Source organism: Nansenia antarctica, assembly GCF_963989245.1.
Source record: "Nansenia antarctica genome assembly, chromosome: 5".
Classification (NCBI taxonomy): domain Eukaryota; kingdom Metazoa; phylum Chordata; class Actinopteri; order Argentiniformes; family Microstomatidae; genus Nansenia; species Nansenia antarctica.
This window is the reverse complement of record NC_137690.1, coordinates 28,882,864-28,910,208: the sequence shown is the minus strand read 5'-3', so window position 1 is coordinate 28,910,208 and position 27,345 is coordinate 28,882,864. Positions and strand designations below refer to the sequence as shown.

At 44.8% G+C, this 27,345-nt stretch overlaps 1 protein-coding gene across 2 annotated transcripts in view; it reads right to left on the bottom strand.

Moving 5' to 3' along the window:
- Positions 1-27,345, bottom strand: part of zmat4a (zinc finger, matrin-type 4a) — a gene marked incomplete at both ends in the record, with an annotated part of 81,607 nt that overhangs the window by 36,030 nt on the left and 18,232 nt on the right. The window contains 2 exons of one of the 2 annotated variants that reach the window (XM_080532778.1): positions 7,049-7,138; positions 21,831-21,992. In XM_080532778.1, the coding sequence (XP_080388904.1) occupies positions 7,049-7,138; positions 21,831-21,992 (252 nt within the window). The remainder of the gene's footprint in view (positions 1-7,048; positions 7,139-21,830; positions 21,993-27,345) is intronic. The other variant, XM_080532779.1, reaches the window with a different exon arrangement.

The following is a 27,345-nucleotide window of genomic DNA, read 5'->3' as shown; positions in this document are numbered from 1 at the left end:
TGGTAATGCTAACAAGCAGAAGGGGGGAAATTAGAGAGCTACAGTACGGTATGGTCTATTTACTGATTGCAACCCTGCTTACTCTGCACTTCGCTACAGTATTCTTCCATTGTAGGAGGGTATCCACCAAAATGAAAAATGGCGCTTTTTTGGACACCCTTAACATAAAAAAACGACTGCCAATGGCCCCTGAGCAAAGTTACTCTTCCCGCTACAACTGGTGAATTGATGATTCACTTGCTTAGTCAAATGTATCGATTGTAAGTTTCTTTGGAGTAAGCGTCTGCTAAATGCCAAAAATGTAAATGTAAAAAATTAAGTTATTTTGTTTGTTTGTTTGTTTGTTTTTCCCCACCACATATCGTGGTCCATGGAAGATGGTTGGGGGCCTTGGCGACGTGTTGCCAAAGTGACGCACGGGATTCGTTTTGAAGCGTAATCGGCCATCACGCCTCCACACGAGCAGGTTACCAGGGTGATGACTACGGTCAGATCGTCCGTGTACAGTTGTCAACAGAGATTAGCTCAGCCAGGTCCAGACACGGACCACGCTCGCCACCACCGAGCTCTCTGACTATCCCCCCGGGGTTTCTCCCCCCCGCGCATACAAGTATTTTTAGATACCTTAGAGAGCGCCCCGGCAACAGCCACCACAGTCCAGTCACATCACATCTGTGTAGAAACACAACCCGCCTCCTTTTCCCCAAATCAAGGCAAACGTGTCCTTTTGGAATGTACTGAAAGGTCAGGACTGCAAAAAAAATAATCTGTGGTTCTTGAAATAAACTAAAGACAACACGACAGTTTTGAGTGTATCGTGGTTGTTCGCTATTTACATCGGTTATATTCGACAAATTCAGGATCAGTGTTGGGCACGTGACTTTAAAAAAGTAATTAGTTATAGTTACTAGTTACTGATCCCAAAAAGTAACTGAGTTAGTAACTGAATTACTTCATTATAAAAGTAACTAGTTACTAGGGAAAGTAACTAGTGCGTTACTTTTTACCACGGTGCAGCGGGCTAGCGGGTCCCTATCAGGAAGAAAATTATTTTGAATTTTTTTTTTCTGAGCAGGTTTCAGCAGGGAACTTTTCATATGTATTGCACTTCAACAGACCACAACTGGTAGACATACTGTACTTATGAAGTGCTTTTAAATCTTTGTAGTGTAAATTAAATAAATCAAACTGTCACACAACTTCAGACAACTGGTAGACATATATGTTTGTATTTTCAACACAAAAGTAAACAGTTAAACAATATGAAGTGCTTTTAAAGTAGTACTGAAATAGTGCCTGTACTTCCACCGTGAAAACGCCACGTTCACCTCAGAACACACGGGACTCGCCATTGCTGCGTGTATCTCTCTGATAGTTTGAGTGTGTGTGTGATACTTTGCGCGCGTGTGGTTTGTGTGTAGAAACATCCGCACAACACTGAACTATGGTTGGCTTACCATGAAATGTTCTCTACCATAGCCAATCATGATCACTTAAGCGGTTGTCTCGCCCCTCCCCTCCCCCCTCACCAACAAACAAACAAAAAACACCTTTGCAGCTGCGACTGAGGTCGGATGACAATGAGAAGCTTCAGTAGTAACGCGCCGCATTGAATTACTGGTAACGCTAACGGCGTTGTAACGATGAAAATAGTAATTAATTAGATTACCCGTTACTGGAAAAAATAACGGCGTTAGTAACGCCGTTTATTTTTACGCCGTTATTCACATCACTGTTCAGGATACATGACAGAGACCTGTTCTGCCAAATTACGAAGACCTCAGCCACATATGGAGTAATATATGGAGATAGAACTGAGGTCCAACTCACTTCACCCCTAACCGATGACCTACTTTAAAATGCATATGCACACCCACCTGATCGACATGTTACCTGTGTGTTTTGCTTATAGTTAGTTGAATGAATGAATGAATGAATGAATGGTCTTTATTGTCATTGATATAGTACAGGTACCAAACAACGAAATTTGGGAGGGGGGGCTCCCCTGGTGCTAGGAAAGAAAAAAGAAGAAGAAAAAAACAAGAAGGGAAAGGAGCTGGTTTACATAAATAAAGGCTATGTACACTATCCACTATACTATACTGTACAAATAAAACACTGTGCTGTACTCTATGCTATGCTATACCTATTCTAACATTTCCTATTCTCTGCAACCTTGTGTACCCTAGGGTTGTCATATTGTACATAGTGTTATTGCACATTAATTTAAAGTGTCGCAGTTTGCAGGCTTGAAATGTACACTTGAACAGACTTGAAATGTATATTTGTGCCTCAGCACTACACCTGATTTTCAATCCAGCAGCTGCCATCAATCCGTCCAGACTGTCCAGGGCCCAGAACCTAGGTCTTTGCTGTGTTCAGGTGTTTAGTTGCAGGTGCCGTCTGTTAACGTGTGAAACATGGAACTTAGAGAGGGAGTAGCCGAGGAGCTCAATACTGTAACACCACAGAGAGGGATTCATATTACAGGGATTCTTTAAGTCATAATATGACATAATACAATATTATTGAATTGATACAATGGCAGGGAAAGACGACCCAGCGGAGAGTCCAGGTTGGTGTTCTCTGGCTCAGTTGGATCTTTCATTTTGATTTAAACCTGGCTAATTAAATAGGAGTAGGGCTCTGAGGAGATATTCAATCAGGCCCAAAACTCTTCCCCTGTTGCTAATTCTCCCCTCTTTAAATGGCTGGCGAGTTGAGTTACAGGACCCGCGGCTACGGAGAGATTTTAACTGTCCTTCGGGGGCCCGTGTACCTATTAGTAGCCGATGCCGTCGGCTGATTTGTGCAGAACAGATGGAAATGGCCACGGTCTTGATTGCTGATTGGCTATCGTTTATTGTCCACTGGCTGCAGAGGATGGCAGCTTGTTAGAGCGTTCCACTGGCTGTCAGCAGCACTGTTTGAGCTTGAGCGAAAGGGATTGTTGCAAAGAGGAGAGCCACTACTAATGAGCAGGACTGATAGGAGATTAGGTGGGGGGTGAACCACAGCGGCAACATGTTGATGATGTATTTTTTTTGTCCAAGTGACGGTTGCCATTTTGGGATATATGCCAAATCAACAGGGCCTCCATCATCTTCCAACTTGACAGCTGAACGTAAATTAAGCGGCTGAATAGAATCAATTATGTACGTACACACCTCCCTGACACTGCTCTCACACCAACATATAAGCGAGCCTGTCTGCTCGCACACACTGTGGCCTTTCAAGAAAGTAAATGTCAAAAATGAAAACAAACAATCGTATTCTCCTGTATTCACTGCTCTTTGTAATGTCGTTGCATAACAAACCGACAGCTTAGAACTAGAAAGGCATATCTGAGTGAAGTATAGTTCTGAGGTATTGAGCACCAAAGATGTTATATCTCAGAAGCTAGAACTAAGAATCTAAGTCCATCACCCTAAGGGTACTTAAATATTAAAATCCTGGGACAGTTGAAATTGGGATTTTTTTTAGTGGGGTGCAAATGCACATCGAACCTTACAATTCTGAAAAGTCAACATCGGTCCAGTTCTATAAGGTTCTATCTGACACTGTAATGTAGAATATTATTAACACTTTAGGTGAATAAGGAAGATAATAGGCATATTTTGGAATCCTACTGTGAATAGCTCCATAGGAATGAATGGGAGTTATCAAGGCCTCAGAATTACAAAGTTATTATAAAGTTCTATCCGCGGAGTATCATATTGAAGAAAAAAACAAACATAACCCAGATATCAGAGCAGAGACTAGGCTTATTACTGGACCACAGATACTGTTGCAGTTCAAATGGTTCTGCTCATAGGACTTTTAAGTTCTATTTTTTTTCTTCTTAAAAATACTTCACCCAGATCTGAACAACTGCCGAAAGAGCCATTTTATGAAATGAACTCATTTCTTTATCAAAATGTCTGACAGAACTAAGGTCTTGAAAGGTCTCTGTATCTGCAACTTATATTCCTGCTTGCTATAGTACAGTGTATAACATTACAGTATATCAAAGCTGCTTGCGTCTCATCCAAAATTGATCTCAACCCAAAATGAAAGAGCATTCAATTATCTAGCTCCACCATTTCCAAGTGAATTAGACTGATATCACTGTCAGACTGCTGTTATCAAACAGTGGAGAACCCTAGCCGTGGTACGAAGCAGACACACTCATGCTCCTTCTCCCAATCTCATTACCAGGAGTTTAGTCATAGACCAGTTGCTTAGTGACAATGGATAGGGTGGATGTTCACTCACAGACAATGGATAGGGTGGATGTTCATTCACAGACAATGGATAGGGTGGATGTTCATTCACAGACAATGGATAGGGTGGATGTTCATTCACAGACAATGGATAGGGTGGATGTTCATTCACAGACAATGAATAGGGTGGATGTTCACTCACAGACAATGGATAGGGTGGATGTTCACTCGCAGATGTTTACTTTGCCCCAGTGCTTTTGGTAAACCAATGTGTCATTCAAATAAGGGCAAGATATACTGTTGAAAAACACCTATGGTTTTCAGACAGCTTTCTAAACATAGGCTAGAGAACCCAGCCCAAAGCCCACGCAGTCTTAAACCGGATGGCATGAAACATCAACCTCTCTCTTACATGAGATGTGAAGGGCTGACTATTTCAGTCTTACGGTCCACTGTGCTGCTCAGTGATGTCGCTGTGTATCCAGTACGGACACTGAGCTTGACAGAAAAGCACAACAGCTGCTGTGAAGTGACCAGCGCTATTGCTTTCCAATGCTAACAGAGTGAGCACAGAGAATACACTGATTCGATTCCAACCGACTGCGATACCACACAAGGGTAAGGAGCTTCGATTTGGAAAGCAACTAAAAAGGTAACAGAGGGATATGGGGGAAAAAATACCAATAAGTGCTTCAATTTCTCTGCCTATTCCCCTTTTTCCATTTTTTGGAAACTGTTTATTTAGCAGTCTATGAAGTGTTCAAGTAGGGAAATTAATAAACACTAATCCTCCTATCGAGGACTGCCACGCTGCATTGGATAATAATACAATTTTCCAGGGTCGGGCATATTTTCAAGGATAACTTGGCTATTTTTCAGATTTTTGCTGTGAAATTGTCATCATCGACGCGGCCCGCAGCAGCCGAGTCAGAAACCGAAGAGCATAGTAACCACTCACATCTGAGAGGCTCTTTTTCATGGCGTATATGATTTGGGTTTTTTGCTCAGAACATTGAAGCAGGAACATCACGGGAGGCATCTCAACGACACCTATAACAAGCATTTGATTGAGGTGAAAGAGGTCAAACTAACACAATTTCTAACAAGCAAGCAAAAGAATGGTGACTTTTGGATTGACAATCACTGTTCTTCTGTCCAGTACATGTTATGCCACTGCATCCTTATATTGTCATCAGGTTCCAATCACAACAACTTTAAGTAATCATAGTGATAGAAGAAGCTACCTGGGGGCTTAGTGCAACAACAACGGCATGAAACCACCAGCAGAATGCCCAAGTGTAAACAATCCCCTCTTTCTCATTTGGCCTCTGACCCCTGTTATCGACATGCCAGGCTCTGTAGGGTCTTACTCCATTCAGTCACTAATCACCCTCTCTGGTAGTGGGTAGTGGAGGGAGGGAGGGAGAGAGAGAGAGAGAGAGAGAGAGAGAGAGAGAGAGAGAGAGAGAGAGAGAAACACAGTGTGTGAGAGTGTGAGAGTGTGAGAGAGAGAGAGCGAGAGAGAGAGAGAGAGAGAGAGACAGAGAGAGAGAGAGAGAACACAGAGAGAGAGAGAGAGAAACAGAGAGAGAGAGAGAGAGAGAGAGAGAGAGAGAGAGAGAGAGACAGTAGTGACCCTGATGTTCTCCACTAAGTGCCGAGGCTCTGCGAGGGGAGGAGAGAAAAAAGGGCAGGCAGAAGAGAGAGAGCTCCGTCCCTGGACGGGTCCTTATCTGGTTCAGGAGAGTAGATCCCTAGACTGATAGCTGCAAGGCTAAAAGTAATCACAGTTGAGACTGCAGTCTCCTTCACTGATCTACACCGTCTCAGACATCGCCACCACAGCTTCATTCTCACCTCCACCTCCTTTCCACAAATCACCAAAGGTTCTATCTATCAGATCGCAAAACGCAAGCAAGCACAGTTAAAAAACCATATGAAACCATTTCTCAATGACCTCCAATCAGAATGGTGATGTTGCAAACATGTTTTCATACATACTGTACTGCCTATTAGAATGGTTGCAGAATTTTAGAATTGTTTGATCGTAATGCGGAATACAGCATGGCCGTAATAGAGCTTCGCAACTGTTTGCGTCTCTCTACTGGCTCAGTGTGTACAGTATTCTTGGAGGCAGCATAGGCAGACAGTTGCTGAGGAGACGCAGGGACAAACCCCGTCATCAACATCACCACCACCACCATCACCGCTCATGTCCCCTTCTCCCCTAGTTGTTCTCTTCAGGAGCTTAAGTACTGTGCCTCAGACTCTGAATGCTTTATTGACCAGGGGGCTGACAGCAGAACATAATCGTGGCTGTCAACAGCAGCATGTCGTTATTTCCATGGAGGAGAGGTACCTCACAGTGTGCTCTATTCACATGTAGTGATCTACATGGAGGAGAGGTACCTCACAGTGTGCTGTATTCACATGTAGTGATCTAAATGGAGGAGAGGTAGCTCACAGTGTGCTCTATTCACATGACGGAAAGCTGCTTTGGCACCCCACCCCGACATTTCACTCCATTGTCACTTCCACGCTCAGCCAACCAGAAATGTGCTGCTGCCATTTATCTATTCAACATTCTGACAGAGGCAAAGAGGGGGTCAAGAAACATGGGTGTGTGAATCAATAGTTGAAGAAGTCATTATGAAGGGCCATGGTTTGCCACTCCAGTGAGTGCAGAGCAGAGACTAGAGAGTGTGTGTGTGGGCCTATGCCATTTTCAACGACTACCAGTCATTTCGTTCACGACTGAACAAAAAGTGCCAAAACCCATATGACTGTGAGAGGTTTATTTCACGGCAGAGGCTGTGTGTTACTGTGTGTTACTGTGTGTTACTCACATTGTCTGTTCTGAGCTTCTTGGCTGGGCAACCTCCATCCACCGGATGTAGCATGTAATACAGTCGTACTTTGTTGGCATGTTTTCGACTCTGGAAGGGAGAAAAAGAAACGTCATTTGCGGTGGATACAACCCCTCGAAAACACAATAGATACGTTCACAGGTGAGTAGTACAACTGACTTTGCATTATTTACAGTACCAGTCCAAAGTTTTTTCCACTTTCCCCATCGAATGGGGGATGTGTGCGTCCAAACTTTTGACTGGTACTGTATACATTCCAACACATTTCCATCTATTGTAATACTGTGCATCATTCATACACAACTAATATTGTGCTTCTGGAAAAACCACATGATCGCAACTGATCCATAAAGTTGAGAGAACAGGGACAGGTGTCTGCTGCTCAGAAACGGGATACAATTCATATTTATACGAAATCTGTCAGAAGGAGGACATCACAAACCCATCGATCGATCTCTCCGTTTTGAAAATCAGATACGCTTTGGGCTGGGGGGAGGGAGGGAGGGGGAGCGCGGGAAGAGGGTTCACAATTGATTTCTCTGTTGAGTTGATCTGAAGATTATTCGGTTTGACAGGTTTACAGGCTGCCAGTGCCAAAATGAAAAAAGGTGGAGGAGCTAAAGAAGAGACAAGAAACTCTAATTTTCATCTTCTAGGCCCTAGAATCTAGGGGGAAAGAAGAGAAGAGAAGAGACTCTGGCCAAATCTCAAAAGCCTTTTCGTCCTCTTATTTTCGTCCTCTCTACTCACCTCTTCCTCAAAGCGCATCGGAGGGAGAAGCTCCCGGGGGGGAGGAGCCTCGGCTCTTCTCCTCCGGTGCGTTCTGAGAAGGCGGCGGGTCGAGGAGAGAAGGACGACGCGAGGACTTCAGAGGAAAGATTCCTGTCGTTCCACTTTGGTGCTTCCTCCTGACAGACGCTCCCTGGCGAGGCGTGGTGACACGCGGACGTGTACCCGGCGTGTCAGAGAGACCGCAGGTTCTCGTCACAGAGACACGGTGGACAAACACCTCCCGTCAACCCCCCGCCCCCTCCAAGACAGAGAGAGATTGTTCCCGAAAAAAAAAATCTATTTCTCTGCCTTGTTTCCTGCTAGGATATTGCACCCTGAGCCTTTTATTTCGCTGAAAGAGGCAAGGTGAAACAATCATGAAACAGGCGTTAGAGGCGAAGAGGTTACTGAGGCTGAAACAGATCACGGGAAAGAGCCCCCCCCCCCCCAAAGAGCCATTGCTTTTTGGTCAGGCTGCATTTGTAAATAAGAATTTGTTCTTACATGTTTGCCTGGTTAAATAAAGGTTAAAAAAAAACTGAGACAATCGCTCAGCAGAACCCTCCCCAAGTTTGGGTATTTTCCACTTAGAAGGTGTAGTTCTGAACTCAATGTCAATACTTTCCAGGCATGACATCCATCTGAATGCAGTAGTACCTCTGAGGCAGCAGTCTCGGGTAGCGTCCGTTCACGCAACCGTAGCTGGGGGGGGATGCGTTCAGCTGCAATGTCTGAGGGGTTGTTCCTTGGGGGTCAGTTAGAAGAATCCACCAGTGTGAGCATGGAAAGCTACACATGGAGGACGTACACTGCTTATGGAATTGGTAATGCCATCTCTCTCCAGGGAGCGCGGGGGGGTGGGGGGGAGGCCTGGCAGGGTAGTCAGACAGAAACGCCAAAGGCCAGAGAAGGATGAACTGGCCTGCCTGTTCTTGGGCAGCATTGTCTGCCTGAAGTAATCGAGCCATGCCGCTTCTGACCACCGGCAGATGTAAATAAACTCACTGGACTGGAACAGGAAGTCTTTGCTTTGTTTTGATGAATCTTGGCACTAAATGCACGCTTGACATCATCAGGAAGGACTTGAGGGATAATCCATATTGCGTTACCACCACATCAGTGAACTGGTGGCGGGGGCGGGGGAGGGGGGGGGGGGGAATCCCACAGTCCTATAACGCCTACCCAACTGGTAATGATGCAAAGATCATCATAATCTTTTTCGAGACGTTTTTACAACTGATTAAGGCGATAAGGCAAAAAAGCTTCTGCGTGCGGTAGTTCTCTGTCAGCACTAGAACGCAAATGAACTCAGATGACACTAAACGGGGGTTGAGCTGTCACCATGCTTGGATTGTGAGGTAGCTGTTTAGCAGCAGAAGCAGCAGCATCAAGCCCTGGGCTCTGGCTGTTCCTGACTGTTCTACGCCCCCTCCAGTGTGAGGGGTGGTGTCTTCTGCCTGGTCCTCAAGAATAGACACCACTGACTGCCCGCATTCAGAGACCAATTATCTCTCATCTACCCGACGTCAAAAACACTAGGCGGGGCCGGGGGTTGGTGAGGATATTATTGACTATGTTCAGGATGCTGGAGGATTTAGACGTTCCCAGAGGAAAGTTTCGTGAGCACCATTCAAGAAAGATTGGGGGAAGCAGTTCAACATGGAGAGAAGCGGAGGCTAGATAAAAAAAAATGGATTCCAAAAGGATTCGTGGCAGACAAGTTGGGTGCTGACTATACCAGTTCCTATGATTCCTTTTTGGGAGTTTTTTCTGGAGGTAGAACACTTTTTTTCTAAGAGTGCATACACAGGTATACACAGTCAAAATATGCAACACGAAGAAAAACACAGTGATTTGCTAAAATCCTATAAATAAACAAATACTTTCACTCCCACCAAGGCCACGTTGTTGTTGTTATTCACGGCTATGTTGTTATTCGTGGCAATGTGCCCAATAGCCCGGGGACAGGGTTACCAAGTTCAACCTAACTTTTTGCTGCATTAATGATGTTCTATGAACATTGCTACCATGTCATTTCTCCTCTCCACCTTCCGGGTACGTGCTGCTCCTTGAGTTTCCTTCGTGGATCCGTTCCTGATGGATTAATTAGACAGCACACAGTCCCAGCTGCCGTCTGAATGGATGACTGCAGTGCGGGCCATCAGGCCCCATACAGTAAATGAGAAACAGTGGAGGACTAATTGATGTGACTGTATGTGAGCACCGCATGCTGTGCTCCATTTGGATGAGCTACGCCCATCAGCACAACCTGCAGTCTTCTCCCATTAGTGTTCCGGGCGGCCATTTTGTTAACCTCACACCTCTTCCAGTTCACATCCTTGTTTTCTGTGTCAGGTAGTGCATTCATCATCACAGGCGCCAGCGAACAGTCCAACTGAATCAAAGGAAGTGTTGCTTTTCTTTTCCACGTCAAGATCACTAACTGCAATTGTCACTTGGGCTTACTGATAGAGAGTAATCGTTGTGTAATTCATAGGGGAGTAGTGGTCCTTTTTGTTGCGCCAGCTGCGCTCCCCCCAAAATAAATGTTGTTTTCCTTAGGTCTACTATATGAGCTATGTCACCTACACTCAGTGGCAGCGATTTGGGTAAACCTACAGGTATGGCAGAATCATTGGTGCCACATTTTTAATCAGCGGTTTGTTGCTACGGTAGGAGTTCAGATTGATTTCTGAAACGACTGTTTATGCCTGAATGACTCCCTGCAGGGAAGATGCGCAGAGCGCTGATGTTGTTCAGTATTAAAACAGAGTTAAGCAGCATCTTCAAATGCACAAGCATCTCCAAACGCATGCACTGTGTCCTTGAGTTTTGGTTTTCTATTAAGTGATATTCATAAGCAAACCCCTACTCGGATACTACACTATGAGCCATAACTGCCATAACACTGCAACAACAACAACAAAAAACACTTTCCTGTGTCAATGTTGTGCCATATGTATCAACAGCGCGTATTTCACTTTGGGACTAGAGTGTCAGTGATGTGCACACCGTGAAAGTAATGAATTGTTTCAATGTGCCTCATTGAACAAGCCTATTCGGTTGTTCGTGACGTGTTTTCCGGGTCCAACGTTGGCTGAGGCGCTGTCTTCGAAATGCCTCAGTAATAATAATAATTCATTATATTTGTATAGCGCTTTTCCGAGGCTCAAAGACGCTGACAAATATGGGAAAAACGGGAAAGTGCTGTGTCCCTTGTTGTATGAATAGATCCGAGTCTAAAAAATGATTGAACTGTCATTCTACCGCTGTAGTACACTGGTACTATGGTGCAGGGAATTTCTGGTTTGGACCCGGAAATTGCTAAACGTCACGTTTGACGTCAGACTTAACAACCGAATACTGTAGGCACCTACAGTATAGTGCAAAGTTCAAAACGGCTCTAAGCTCACATGGAATGCATTTCCTGCCAGTCTCAATCAAGTGTGACAATCAAGTCCCTGAAGGCCGTTGATCCCAGCTTTCCTGAATCAAGAGTAGGGAAAGACGTTCTCACTCAGGGTGGATATGGCTGGGACAAGGGACAAGCATCATTAAATGTATTTGTACTGTATAGTATGGTCATTTAACAACGATTAATGAGAATCGTTTTTACAGAAATATTTAAACAAGCTGCGTTGCTCATCCGTAAAACAAGTGCCGGGGATACAAAAAAAAAGAGTTTTCAATAGTTTGTCTCGATTTGAACATCAGTTCTGTATGCATTTGAAGTGGTACTATGTCATTACATCATCAGTCTCTTCAGAGTTCAAAAACATACAACCAAGAGCGAAGCCGAGCGGACTTTCATCTGTGAGCCAGAACCGTTTGGCAGCAGCCGGAACATTGTTCAGTCTGGAGATCACTAAACGATGGGGGAGTACCACCCCGAGACACTTGACAAACTGCTGTCACGAAACCAGGCCATGCTGCCACATTCTACAACTCCTACTAAAACAACACACTGAACAACTGTTGTAGTAATGGTGCATCGTACAAAACCTACAGAGCGTGTCATCCATCTCCATAACACGTCCCAACATTCCAAATACCCAAATCCTCCTTTGCAGTCATTGTCATCTATGGAGTAGATGTGTGTAACACAAGTGAGTGGAGATGAACTGAGAGTTGGTTGAATTGCAAAAAAGCGAAGAGCATCAAAAACTATGCTGGTTTAACAATGGAACACACCATCAACAGAGGCCACTGTGTCTATTCTGTTGCTTACTATCATCCGTCATCCTTGTGAACAATTGTATGGATTAAACAGTACCCATTTAGTTTGCCCATTCAATTAGCAATGAGAGCCAGGAGGACTGGGTGAGACATCATAAACCACTGCATGGCAACACGACCTCTGAATACTGAACATCATCATTGATTGATCATCGATTAAACAAGCTAAGGTGACTGTAATGAGTGTGGGTGTGAGTGTGTCTGTGTGTGTGTGTGTGTGTGAGTGTGAGTGTGAGTGTGAGTGTGAGTGTGAGTGTGAGTGTGAGTGTGAGTGTGAGTGTGTGTGTGTGTGTGTGTGTGTGTGTGTGTGTGTGTGTGTGTGTGTGTGTGTGTGTGTGGAATTAGGAGTAGGAGTGAGTGAGTGAGTGAGTGAGTGAGTGAGCGCACACAATCATAAAGTACATAAAGTTCTGAAAGCCAGCCCGGTATTTACTAGGTTGGCTTGGACATTTAGAAAACACTGGCGTCTGGTCAAACCTCTGTGGGATCTGGATCAAGCAGGAAGTGTATTAAAATTCAGCATGCAGAGGACTCCCCACTCCGCCCTGGGACTGCTCAAATGTTCCGTTTTCCCTTTTTGACAGCCCTTCACATTCCACCTCATTCCTGTTGCCCATGGCTTCAAGAGCCTTTGTTCTGGCCATTAGCAGTTTCTGTATGTGATTTGTTTGGTAGTGATTGCCTTTTTGGGCTTACTAACGTTTTATCAGCAAAGAAATGAGCGAGCACTGTTGTACAAATTGGACACTGTTTTCTTCTTCTGCTCTATAAAAGCGAGATATCTTCAAACCAAACACCCCGAATGACATGATTAAAGCCCAGGAAGTCATTTAATGTGCCCAAATGTTCTATTAATGTTCTATAAATGCATTGTGGGTCTATTATTTCTTCTGCATTGAACGATAGCACCCAATTTCATGGCATTTGTGACACAGGAAGATGATCACACCAAAGGAACAAAGTATATTTTTGCATTTTGTGTCAGGCAGAACTGAACGTACTGGGGGGATAGGTTCAGTATATATTGAAATTAAAACCTGTCAGTCCTGAGATTATGAGTTGACTCATGCTGGAATGATGAAATAATTCTATCTCGTGGGAGCAGGATCTGAATCATGCTATTTCAGTCTGATTGGCTTCGCCAGACAATCTCTTCCTGTCATAATAATTTGAGGCGGTTACTAATTTGGTTAATCTCCATTCATTCTGTGGTCTCAGACCTGTCTCTCTACAGCAGTGGGCTGAGTCACAATTGATGTAACAGGTCTATTTCTATTAATAATCACTCCTCAAGCGTGGCCGGGGGATATTAGAAAACGGTATTTAAATGCAGCCTCAGAACAATCTAAGTGCATAGCTCTGTGGCCCTTAATTGTATAGGCCTACCAACAGTCTGAGATTGTTTAGAGTTAGCCATGAGGTTGACAGCTTTGGGGGTAAATCACTAGCAGTAACTCTTTAAGAGCCATCCGATTCGCACTGTAACCTGTCCTAGGTGGTATTTTTGGAAGAGGTGCCTGGCAATTATTTTGCAGAGGTACCAGTATAGCTCTTTGACAGGGGGCTTCTTGTAGCACACTACATTGGTGGCTGTTATAAACTACAATGATGAGAGCCACTATTCACATTATACCCAACTCTGACTATTGATTGCTTTATAATCAGTTATATACACATATTTAACTCCAGTGTCCTGTATGTATTCAAGGTTATACATGAAAAACAACCTTCCTGTTAAAGAGGTCGATATCCTTAATCCAGGGCCACACCACCGACCTGTATCTCTATGTGTGTTTCATTTCAGCGCCCATGTTAACGGGTTAGAGCAGCCACACAGGCCGTGTGAGACGCGCCTCTTAAGCATGTCTCACGCTGGCTGCCGCGGCATGCCATCTAGACAGTCGGACTCTCGCCTAGTTTTTTCCATAAGCTGCGAGTGTGAAAATGATCTGTCGATAGCCGTATTGACATCATACCAGCAACATACATTACAGTTCCAATGTCTATATCTGTAAATATGTCATACATTTTATTTTATTTCATTATTAACACTTCCGCTATCTAAACATGAGTGAAAAAGAAGTGTGGACATTGCAGTTTAAAAAAAATCTAAATACAAATAAATTAGAACCGTGTAAACAAGTTCTATGACAAGGCGAAACATGTCGAAACAAGTCTCTCTCTCTCTCTCTCTCTCTGTCTCTCAAGGAGGGTAAACTCAATGTACAAAGACAGGGCTGGCAGTAGCAGCTCCGCAGTAGAGCCGCGGCAGAAACGCTGTCTGTATGGAAGCCGCAAGTGTGAGAACCGCAGCAGTTCCGCCATGCACACGCGCTGCTGAGGTAGACGTTGGCGGCGTGTTCAAGCCGTTATAGAGTACCACAGTTTCGTATTTATTGGACTTGAGCCAGAACTTTAGAATCATTCCTCAACCTAGAGCTGAGTTGACCACATGATGTTACCCAAACATGAGCCAATTCTCCCTTATGACAACACGGTTGAAAGCGCCGCAATTATCTGCTGATTGCCCATCGTTACCACAAATCAAGGAGGCAGAGAAATTCACGGGGAGAATGAATCACTTTCCATGTTAATTTCACGAAAGGCCTTCGAAAGTGGGTGGAAGAACACTATCTTGTATTCTTCATCTCCCAGATTACATTGTAACTAACACCATCATGGCCCTATCATGAGAACACTAATCAACCCTACTCAGTTATCAATTACTGCCACGATTCTAACTCAGATTTTCATTTTCCTTTATTAGGGTTAGCGGTATTTGTTGTTGTCAGCAATAGAAATGACTAATATTTCCATCCCATTAACTCTAATGCTGTATAAGATACACAGCGACTAATATATGGAGAATCTGTGCATATGCTGCCATACACACAGTGTGGTATCTCAGCTGTCTGAACTGGGTGTGTGACAGTCTGATCTAGTGGAACAGTTACAAGGCATCGCTGGGTTAATGATACATGAGTACACTGAGTAGCAATTAATGGGTGTATAAAAATCTTTCTTCTTTCTTTATCTGACAAATACATTCCAGTCATGACAGAAGAGGACAAATGAGCTCTCACAGCACTCATCACTGCTTTTTTTTTTGCCTCCCAGCAAGTACCGACAATCTCTTTCCATCAGTTTATCAAAGTCATGCTACGAATTGTCTTGCATGTTATGTTTCGCTTGTTTTTTGGGCTGTTTTAAGCAATGTCTGATTGAATCTGTCTTGCTGTTAGCCTGTTAGCTTCAGAGTTGTTTTTGGTTTTTTTAAGTACTCTACAATTCTGTATTAAATGATATGAAAAGAAAAGTATTCTACTGTGCTGTTCCCGTAATCCTTCAGAAATCCTCAGAAAATCAATACGGTCAAATGCAGTCCAGGCATGGGGGATGCAAATCAGCTTGTCAAAATACAGCACCCACTCTAACGCCTATGTGCTGTGCTTTGACGGAGAGAGCAACTCGAGACCTGCGATCGGAAGGGCGAGCACAGACTCAAGGCTCAAGGAGGCTCCTTAAAAGGACACCCCTAGGCACTAGAAACCACTGACTCCGTCAGCACAGTCTACACAACCAACACTCACAGTCTAAAAGAAAAACGTGTCACTACTAGTGGGGTCACGGAGGGCACCAAACTCAACATTCCACAGAATGGCCCCATGTACTATACGTACAGTACGTGGCTACTCTGATAATAAGATGAGACATATGTAAGATCAAATTGGCTCTAATTGGCGTTAGTGTACACTCCCCCATCAGTGGCACTAAGAGGTCTGAGAGTGTGTGAGTGTAGGACCGTGCCGGAGCGCGACAGATCTGGGCCACGGTTACCATGCCCTACTCTGTGTCTAAGTGGAAGAGGGCGTCCTTGAAGGCTGCCGCTATTGCCACGGCCAAGTGTGTGTAGACATTAACCCCTCTGGTGCCTCTATTCTTCTCTTCATACATCATTCAACAGCGAGGAGTGCTGCTGGATTTGGGAATGCAGTGAGCAAAACCTACAGGCTTGAGGGGCGAGGAAGCAAGCAGCACATCCCTCCCCGGAGTGGAGAGAGAGAGAGAGAGAGAGAGAGAGAGAGAGAGAGAGAGAGAGAGAGCTCCAGTTACGGTGCTACACACAAGCAGGGAGGGGAAAGTCTCTCTGTGTAGAACGTAGGAGGAGAAACATGGGGAGAAACATCAAAACACTGCACACTGATAACAGCGCTCGACGCTCCTGGGGAAAAGAAGACACTTAGTCCATGCTGTTTCATCATGGTTGAAAAACACGCATTGTCTCCCACGTGTAGAAGCTAGAGTGGAGTCATTAACACACGCAGATATCAGTCTACACTGACAGCAACCCTGTGACCCACACAGTAAACGGACCAGTACAAGCCCGTCCACGTGGGAAACACTTCCTACCACGGTTTCTTCCCCCCCCCCCAAACATAAATACACACAATAATGGAGAGCGGATTGAGAAATAAAGCCTCAGCAGCACTGTTGGGTGAACAGAAGCAACAATACTAAGTAAGCAGCACTGCGTTGATGTGTAAACCCATTTGCACGACTTGCATGATAATGGGAACCAATTATGCAAGACAAAGAGGGGACAAAAGAGCAGAGTTAAAATAATGTCCCCAGTCACATTCAAACGGTGAGGGAGGATAGGGAGAGGGTACAGAGAGGGTAGAGAGAGGGTAGAGAGGGTAAAGAGAGGGTAGAGAGAGGGTAGAGAGAAGGTAGAGAGAGGGTAGAGAGGGTAAAGAGAGGGCAGAGAGAGGGTAGAGAGAAGGTAGAGAGAGGGTAGAGAGGGTAAAGAGAGGGTAGAGAGGGCAGAGAGAGGGTAGAGAGAGGGTAGAGAGAAGGTAGAGAGAGGGTAGAGAGAGGGTAAAGAGAGGGTAGAGAGAAGGTAGAGAGAGGGTAGAGAGGGTAAAGAGAGGGCAGAGAGAGGGTAGAGAGAAGGTAGAGAGAGGGTAGAGAGGGTAAAGAGAGGGTAGAGAGGGCAGAGAGAGGGTAGAGAGAGGGTAGAGAGAAGGTAGAGAGAGGGTAGAGAGAGGGTAAAGAGAGGGTAGAGAGAAGGTAGAGAGAGGGTAGAGAGAAGGTAGAGAGAGGGTAGAGAGAGGGTAAAGAGAGGGTAGAGAGAAGGTAGAGAGAGGGTAGAGAGGGTAAAGAGAGGGTAGAGAGGGCAGAGAGAGGGTAGAGAGAAGGTAGAGAGGGTAAAGAGAGGGTAGAGAGAGGGTAGAGAGAAGGTAGAGAGAGGGTAGAGAGAGGGTAGAGAGAGGGTAGGGAGAGGGTAGAGAGAGGGTAGAGAGGGTAGAGAGAGGGTAGAGAGAGGGTAGAAAGAGGGTGGAGAGGGTAGAGAGAGGGTATGGAGAGGGTAAAGAGAGGGTAGAGAGAGGGTGAAGAGAAGGTAGAGAGGATAGGGAGAGGGTAGAGAGAGGGTAAAGAGAAGGTAGAGAGGCTAGAGAGAGGATAGGGAGAGGGTAAAGAGAGGGTAGAAAGAGGGTAGAGAGGGTAGAGAGGGTAGAGAGAGGGTAAAGAGAAGGTAGAGAGGGTAGAGAGAGGGTAGAGAGGGTAGACAGAGGGTAAAGAGAAGGTAGAGAGGGTAAAGAGAAGGTAGAGAGAGGGTAGAGAGAGGGTAAAGAGAGGGTAGAGAGAGGGTAGAGAGAGGATAGGGAGAGGGTAGAGAGATGATAGGGAGAGGGTAAAGAGAGGGTAGAGAGGGTAAAGAGAAAGTAGAGAGGGTAGAGAGGGTAGAGAGAGGATAAAGAGAAGGTAGAGAGGGTAGAGAGAGGGTAAAGAGAAGGTAGAGAGGGTAGAGAGAGGGTAGAGAGGGTAGAGAGAGGGTAAAGAGAAGGTAGAGAGGGTAAAGAGAAGGTAGAGAGAGGATAGGGAGAGGGTAGAGAGAGGGTAAAGAGAGGGTAGAAAGAGGGTAAAGAGAGTGTAGAGAGAAGGTAGAGAGAGGTAGAGAAAGGTTAAAGAGAGGATAGGGAGAGGGTAAAGAGAGGGTAGAAAGAGGGTATGGAGAGGGTAGATAGAATGTAGAAAGAGGGTAGAGAGGGTAGAGAGAGGTTAGAGAGAGGGTAGGGAGAGGGTAGAGAGAGGGTAGAGAGAGGGTAGAGAGAGAGAGTAGAGAGAGGGTAGGGAGAGGGTAGAGAGAGGGTAGAGAGAGGGTAGAGAGAGGGTAGGGAGAGCCAAATTAGCTCTTCAATACTGCTGAATAGTACAGCTGGTGGTAAGACAATACCATTGTAATTGGGAAACCAACCGTGTGAAAAGGGGGGGGGTGCATGCCCTGCGTAATCTCATGTACAATACAGCTGCAATACGATATAGCCTCCTTCACTGGAAGACAATAAAGAAAAAAAGAAAAGTCTAAGAACTGCTGACAAATTGCAGTTGACAGGGAGCCTTCCCAGCTCTGTAAAATGTGATTATTCTAGCCGAAGCAGTAAAATACATAGGAAATGGAGGGGAACAGCATTAGGTGTGAACTGCAAAGGGCACTGTTGCATGCAAATATATAAATTGAAAATAACAAAAGAAAGAATATGGACCTTAAGAAGCACTGATTCCCCAAATCAAGGCTTCTTAGCATAGGTGTCGTTTTGGTATGGCAAGGTATGGCACTCGCCATTTTTGTGATTTATCCACTCCACAGAGGTAACGGTAACTGAAAATCCTCCTGACTCCATCTCACCCCACCAGCCAGCCTATAGGCGCTGTAGTTGAGCGGGACATAGAGGTCTACTCTGGCTAGTAGCCTAACAGTTCCTCAATAAACAAGCCACGGAGTAACATTAATGTTAAAACCTTGTCCATGATTCCTGTTCATACAGGTGGGTTAAGCAAACTGTATAAACGGCATAATACCGTTGGTTCAAATGTAACATAGGCTATTAATGAACAAGTCCATGTCATGTTGTGTCAATGCAAACATGTCCTAATATGTTATGTTTGTGAAATACCTGACCTAACGTCACCTGCGATTGTGAAGCTAACGCTAACAAGCTAGTTAGCAAACGTTAAAGGGAACAATAGCTAATTTACATATGACAACCATGTCTCTATTCTCAATAATTTCAGTAATAATTGTACCAATTATATACTATTGGGTCTAGTAACACTAATACTAACACTTATGTGTGTGCAAGCATGTTTTTGATATTGTCAATCGTCTCACTTTTACTAGGTGAGCTGGTTACACAAATATGGCAGGGGAAAAAAGGAAAATGGACATAAGGACCTTTTTTGGTATAAAGGCAGCAGAGACAAGTACAGGGACACAGGTGAGGTCTTACAATACTAGTGTGTTTAACAGTGCAGTTGCTTTAGACTTGAGTATAGCTAAATCTGTAATGTTTTGTTTTGTTTCTAAGGAGATTGAACCAGGTCCATCTGCTAGGAAAGATGTAGATTACTGTGGTTGTCTCCTTTATTCATTACCTTAATGTCATATAAGTCAATTGTATAGAAACAAATCATCAAAAGGGACTATCCCACAACTGATTTGAAAAAGAATTCCACCGAGGGGGGGAAAGCCCCTCTGCTCGGTACCATGCTATACCTTGGCTTCTGCTGAAATGAGGCCACTGCTTCTTAGGGTTGGATTAGTTGGTGTGATCTCAATCAGTGGCAACACAACGTCAATACTCTACAATAATCAAATAGACATGTGGAAAACAAACTAAGCAGAGAGAAGGGAGGGAGGGAGACAAAGTCACAGTTACTGTGTGGAGGTAGAACTTGCAATACCTTCTATGAACAAATGCCAAAGCCTTTCCATTTCCTTGAGTTAAATCAGCGCATAACTAAATGTGACCCAGTGAGTGGACTGCTTCTTTGAACTGTCGACCAGACCTTTGTGATCCACTCCTCATCTGAGTTGGGGCTTTGATCCGTTTGAAGTGGGGATTAGAAGCTCAAATGCAGTGAAATAATTACGTCTTCAGTCTCAACGGAAGAAGAAGAAGAAGAAAAAAGCCTAGCCTCAGGACCGCTTTACTTTGCATTTTAAACTTTGATCAACCTCAACCTACAGTACAGGATTCATGTCAGGGACCTAACAGTACATCAAGAAGAAGTGGTACTGTGAATTGAATCAGACCCTCTACAATAGAAATTCAGAATTTGCATAGTAGCAAGATAAAACCTTGTTAAAAAAAATGTTGGGGAAAAAAAGGTCTTTTTTTACGCTTGATAAATCTTCTAAATTGAATCGAGGGAGAAAATACCGTAGAAGGGCAGAAAGATCTAACAAAGCACAGATGCCATCGGGACTAAAGAACCAACAGTCTCAGACAGGGAGAGGGAACATCTCAGGATACAGCTCACAAGTGTTTCTCCGCAAACACAGGAGAAAACTCAACAACAGTTGCTCTGCTTGCTGTCGTCACTATGCCCCAAACACATCACAACGCATTAGAGGCGGACGTGGCTTAGATAGAACCCAGATACACCCCGTCTGCTGCAGTCCACACACAGCAGACTAGAACAAGATTAATATTTTACACCAAGGGGGTACAACTTCTTCCGTGCCCCCTGAGAAGATTTCCTGAACATTGCACTTCTGTTTGCTACCCATGGTCAGTTCTCATTACTCCCCTACCAGTGTACTCCTCCTCCTGACTCCATCCCCAACAGACTGAACGCTGTACGCAGTACTCTGAACACAGTTCGTCTCAAGTTCGTCTCAATGATGAATGAATTAATGAATTAATGAATACCGATTGACGGGAGAATACCGATGACGGGAGATGAAAATGATCGAGGAACACTAGACGCTTCAAACTAAAATCTAAACGAAGACTGCGATCCATTTCTTATGATGTCCTTTTCATGTCTCCTGATTTCCAGAGCTATCAGCTAGTAGCTACCGGCTGAGTGACCAACCGGTGTGGGCAAGCGCTCGTGTAAACACTTTAACCGCATGAAGGGAGTCTCATGCGAGTCCTTTCCACTCCCGTTATCGCAGATGTCCAACACCGGGGGCCCTGAAGTCAGACGGCCTGGTGTTCTGACTCACTGTAGCGGTGAGGGAAGGGTAGCGCATCTGCAGCGGGAGGGCCCGGTTACCTCCGCATGCCCCCGTCCCCAGGTGAAACACTCAGACGGAGGAACATTCTGCCGTCGTAAGCGAACAGACTGGGCTGGTTGACCATCCTGGTCCGGGAGGCCAGATACTGCAGGGCTGCAGGGGCCAGCTGGTGCCTTTTGTCAGCACTTAACTTCAAATAATTAAGAGTAATTGGGTGAAAGCAGGTGAGCCATGTGCCTATTGACATTTGTAAACTGCAGCACTCTGCCATTTTGTGGCAGGGGGGGGGGGGTTGTTCAGTGGAGTGCTTCCAAAGGCTAGTGAACCACCGAAGGCTAACACAGGGAGAAAAACAACAACAATATGGCCTCAACACCCATTATTGGGATTGTGTGGGTGACCTGATGTGGGGCGGGCAAACCTACTGTAGAGTGTATAAGGTACTGACTGACCTACTGTAGAGTGTGTAAGGTACTGACTGACCTACTGTAGAGTGTGTAAGGCACTGACTGACCTACTGTAGAGTGTGTAAGGCACTGACTGACCTACTGTAGAGTGTGTAAGGTACTGAGCTACTGTAGAGTGTGTAAGGTACTGACTGACCTACTGTAGAGTGTGTAAGGCACTGACCTACTGTAGAGTGTGTAAGGTACTGACTGACCTACTGTAGAGTGTGTAAGGTACTGGAGTACTGTAGAGTGTGTAAGGTACTGGAGTACGTCTCACCTCGTAATGAGCCACTCTTTGTGACTCAGAGATGAGCTGAGCGCTGCACACTTTGCAGTAGCTGTCTGTGAAAAGCCCTTGGTCCACCTCCGTAGACTTCATCTGGAGAAGCAAAGAGACACAGACAGTAGCATGATTACTGGGTCGGATGCACTTGAAAAACTGTGAGCGGTAACATCGTAAGACAGACCTGATAGAATCACGGAGGATATTATATGCTTGAACGCAATGCTGAGAGTTAATGGAGCAAGTAAACAAAAATGTAATTTCATACTTTGATAGTTGCTCAATCAATATTTCATTACACTGTATCAAGCACTGCGTCGTCAGTAACAAAAGCACAGGAGGTTTTCCTTACAAGCATTCATAACATTTTATGATTTAATGGTGAATCAATAAGCCTACTTAAGGTATCCACGAAACTTAAAGTTCCAAAAAGTTCATCAAGTCAAAACCATGTGCGCCAGTAGTAATAAATAAGTACAACTTAAAACTCTGTTAATTCATCTTATGAAATTCATAGAAATAATTAATTTGACTTTTTAGAGATGCTATTTGAGTGGTCTGAGCCTTTTACGCTTTCTATTACTAATTCAGCTCTGCTTCCATTAGAGGTTCACGTTACATATTTGGGAGCACTCATGCTCAACTCATCCTCATTTAGTCAGTCGCTTCTTCATTCAGAATGGAATGACAGATGAGTAGAGAGGTCATGAGGGTTTAGAAGCAACCCTTTTAGCCTCTCATACCATCCCCTATTAAGAATAGATGCACACAAATACAGTAAGGAGCTCATACAGTGATTTCAACTTCAATCAGTGGGCGATATGCATAAGTAAAGGATTTCATGAAGTGAAACGTCCATTGATCATACTCACATGGTGATCGATAATTGGACTGATCTGTAATGAATCATAAGCGTTTGTCTCGCCATCTTTTATTGAATTTGTGCCCTGAATATTGATAAACTGGCCCTCGGCGAATCTCCTCACACAAACCAGAGGTATCTCAGCTGACTTCAGCAGGCACAGGCGTCCACAGGTCAGGTCAACACTGAGATCCATCACTACGTATATAGAGTACTGCCATACCGCCATTTATACTACTGTACTACAGTATACTACTCAATCTTTATACTACTGTACTACAGTATACTACGTGAGCTTAGAATTATAAGGTTCTATCTCCGTTTGGGGTAGTTCAGAGATATTGAGCGTCAAAGTATTTACATTCCATTATGTTTTGTGAGATGGAACCTTTGTATTTTATTGATTACTAAGTAAAACATTTAGACATTTTAAAAATAACACCACACAGGCATTAATAAACACCTAATGGATCAGATTATGTAAAAAACTAAATTTTGACCAAAAATTGAGATAGAACAATAGAAAAACATTAGAATAATTCTAACGTCACGACTACCGTACTCAACCTTTATACTACTGACCTAGTGTGTACTAGTGTATATGACCAAAGAATAGGCATTTGTATAGGCCTACATGTTGACCAACAAGAAATACGAAACATCAGGTGAGTGTACTGTAGAGTGTACTGTAAAGTGTTCTGACTGAAGGCATGCAGTACATATTTTCTTTATTGTAATTTGTTCCATCCACAGTGTGTAAATAAATCACACAGCAGGCTAGCTGGCCTCAGCCAGGCTCCATATTATTTGTTTTGGTTGCCTGGGGGTAACAGGTAAGGCAGATGAATATAATAATAAGACATGTGAGGGGTAAGAAATGTGTTGTGTGTAGAGGAGGATATATACTGTCATCTTAGTGAGCTTTGGACGTTTTCTTCTTTCAGCTACGTACAGTATTTCAGAATTCACGTGACGCAGTTGCTTCCCTGTCACCACTATTTATTTTCAATTGACCATGAAACAATTATTGTTATCTCATCTCCTTTGCCTTTCTTATCCAACTATTTTCATATGTAGTCATCCGACTGTAATGTGTTATCCTGTATGTGATTTGTTCTTTCACAAAAGATCATCATCATGTTACAGCACTGAAATGACATATTGCTACTTAAAGCTGCTCTCTGTAAGTTAGCATTGTCTAGGCCCAGCACTTTGGTTACAATAAGAAAAGCTTGGTGGTGACTTGTGACAGTTATGCTAAGTGACAGCCCTTACACAATAAGCTCAGTAAAATAGTAAGCTTTGAATATACAGCAGTACACAGCAAATCTACACAGCTTGTTGTTTCTAGACCTCCTCTCTGACAGCACAGCGCCAAGGGACATACGTACTGAACTCAAGTCACCTCATACAGTACGCTGCTCTCAGAAATGTCACTATAAACCCACGATTTCTAGGGTTGTCATGTTAATAAACTGTCTCCCCGGTTACTTTTACTACCATGCCATGTTTTACACATTGTTTCCCCAGAATGGTGGCCCACCCAATTCCTACTTAGGGAGAGTAGCTTTAAAAAGTGCTCGCCTATATTTCATAAACTCACTTGGCTAATGGAGCAGATTACTTTAATCTGGGTAAGCCTTTTGAACCCTTCCATTTGAATGTTCCCATTAAGCCCCAATAGAATGAACTTGTTCCAGACTGCCTTTTCACCTTTGGCATTTTGTGTCGCTTGTTCCTGAAAATAATGTGACCTTGGCAATGGTGTATCAGCAGGGTGGACAATGCCTCTAAGCTGCTGCATCTGTGGACGCTGGCTTTCAGGGAGCCAGTGGGGAGGGACAAACTGATGGGGATGAGAGGCTAGAAGCTGTCAGATCACAGAGCGTCTGCCTGCCTGCCCGCCTGCCGCAGAACGGAGGGAGAAGAGAGAAAGAGAGAGAGAGAGAGAGAGAGAGACAGAATAAATAAATCAGTGCAGCTCAGCTGTCCCCCAGTCTTGTAATCGGCTGAGAGCAGCACCATTTTCTGGACCAAGACAGTGCTCAAATTCCACGGGACAAACACCATAAATGAGGGGGTTTAAGAGCTCTATCGGCTCCACTCAGCCCTCAGCCGTCCTCTGCCTGTGTCTCAGCTTAGGCACACACAGATACCAGCCATGAATCATTAATCACCCTCAACAACACTGTTTGGGAGCGGTGGTGGCGGCAGTGGCGGCGGTGGCAGAGAGGACATCTTCTTAACCCCCTCCTCAACGGCCGCGTCGTTGGCCCGATACCAGCGTTCCGCGCCGACATTGGCGCCGTCCTTGTCCGGCATTGTTAGCGTCATTTAGCGGCAGAGGGCCTGCGGGCCCCGATCTGCCCTGGAATAAAGACACACCGAAAAAGAAATCTACTGGGTGTGAAGCTCACACAAGGCTCACGGTAAGAGCGCCCCCACTGCTCACGCAATTAAAAGCGTTTTCGAGTTCTCCTCCTCCTTGACAATCAATTAATTAAGTCGATGGATTTTACTGTCTGGAGGTATAATTGCAGGTCGGTCTGTGAACGTCTTCTACGGCAGACGACGAAAATATATACATTTTCGACATCCTCCGTAATTACACAAAGGGGGGGTAGAATCTCAATCTCAAACCAAGAGGGGGGGTGATTCGCCAGATAGAGTATTAAATAACTGATCACAGCAGCTGTCACCGTGAGGGTTACCTCCCAGCACCACACCGCGAGCTTATTTCAGGGCGCATTGGGCGGTGTGAACACAATGACGACGTGTCAGAATGAGCGCCGAGCTGCTCCCATTCCAGCTAAATGAGGCTCAATTGCCTGGTGCTGACAATCAAATTAGCAGGAGTGTAGCTTACTTTTCACACCCAGTCAACAGTGTTTACTGCCACCGCTCTGACCGTGAATTGTGGGGCAACAAATCAGTCAGAGGAGGCCGTGGCCAGGGCAGAGAGATAGAGGAGGCAGTAGGGGTGGTGAGGGGTTCGGGGCGGGGGTGGGGGAGTGCAGCGATTACAGAGAGGGCAGTGTGTTGGGCGACCGGGCAGATGTTCAGTCTATAAAAGGTTGGTTGTAATTCGTTAGGGAAGGTGTTGAGCTGTGAAGCTGGACAGGAGCCCATGTGGACATGTGCTGCCCGGAGTCACACTGGGCCTGTCATCAAGGTGTCCCTTTGGCTCAGGAAACGTCTGACGCTGCATTCTGATTCATTCGTCAGCCCCCAGGGGCCAGAGAATGCAGGCAAGCAGGACTCAAACATGATTGTCCTGGGCAAGGCCATGGAAGAAAAGTTAGGCATTACGTTTTCACTAGAGGTAAGAGAAGAGCAGACAAAAGAGCTCAAAACCAAAAGAATGTTGTCTTCAAAGGCGATATGTTCAATTGAATAATTGATTGAGCAAGTGAGGTGAAACACTGGGCAACTTTGTATAATTAACGATCAAGAGTGTTCACATTTCAACTCAATTCAATTCGACGTTAAATGTGAAAATTGTACATACTTTATACAACATTTTGAATGAAGATGTTGTTGTTGACTTGATTGTTGTTGAGAAATGTTCCAGGATTTAGTTGAGTGAATTATTTACATTACATTTACCTTTAGCTTAGTCCTCCTCTTGTGGGTCAAATTGACCGATTTAGCAGGAAATGGTTTTCGAGAGGAGAGGACCCCCGTGTCCCAGATCTTGGCCTTAGAGAATCATCAGGAGGAGGTGAAAAGGAACAACACAAGGAAGTGAAACACAACCTGACTGTGCTTCATCGATTTCAAAAAAGCATTTGACTCGATACACAGAGGCTCAATGATGAAGATACTTAGGCTAAGGCCTTCGGTGTCCCTCCCAATCGACTCCAGGCCATAGAGACCATGTACACGGGTACAAGAGCCAAGGTTTTTTTATTTTTTATTATTTAACCTTTATTTAACCAGGCAGGGACAATAAGAACTCATTCTTATTTACAATGGCGGCCTGGCAAAAGACAAAAGCTTCTTGGGGGGAGGGGCTGAAAAGAAATCAGGTTACATGTTAAAAACTAAAGAACACACACAACAGACAGCGCTACACATCCAAGCATGGTCACCACGGTGATGACCCCAGACGGCAATAGTGAAGAGTTTGACATCCTGGCTGGGGTGTTGCAAGGGGACAGCCTGGCCCCCTTCCTCTTCATCATAGTCCTAGACTCTGCACTCAAGAAGGCCATCAGTGGACGGGAGCAGGAACCCGGCCTCACTATAACACCTAGGACGTCAAGACGACACCCCGCCGTAGTCCTAACGGACCTGGACTACGCGGACGACATCAGCCTGCTTTCCGACCACAGCAAGCACAGGAGCTCTTGTGCCGAGTGGAGACAGTGCGTGCCAAGAAAACCGAGGTAATCACCTATAACAGGGGTCGGCAATAGGCGGCCCGTGGGCCATTGCTGGCCCGTCACCAATAATATTTGGCCCAGCAGATTATTTTGAGAATCTGCAGGGTGGAGTGTACTCCCGACCGCTAGGGGGCGATAGTATTGGTTTATGTGTTTAGTACTCTCTGTTAAGAGGTTAGAGTTAGGAGAAGTTGTGGCGGCCATTGTGGATGCCAGGTGGTCCGAGGATACACGCTGTTTCTCCTCTCTCTTTAGGACGTGT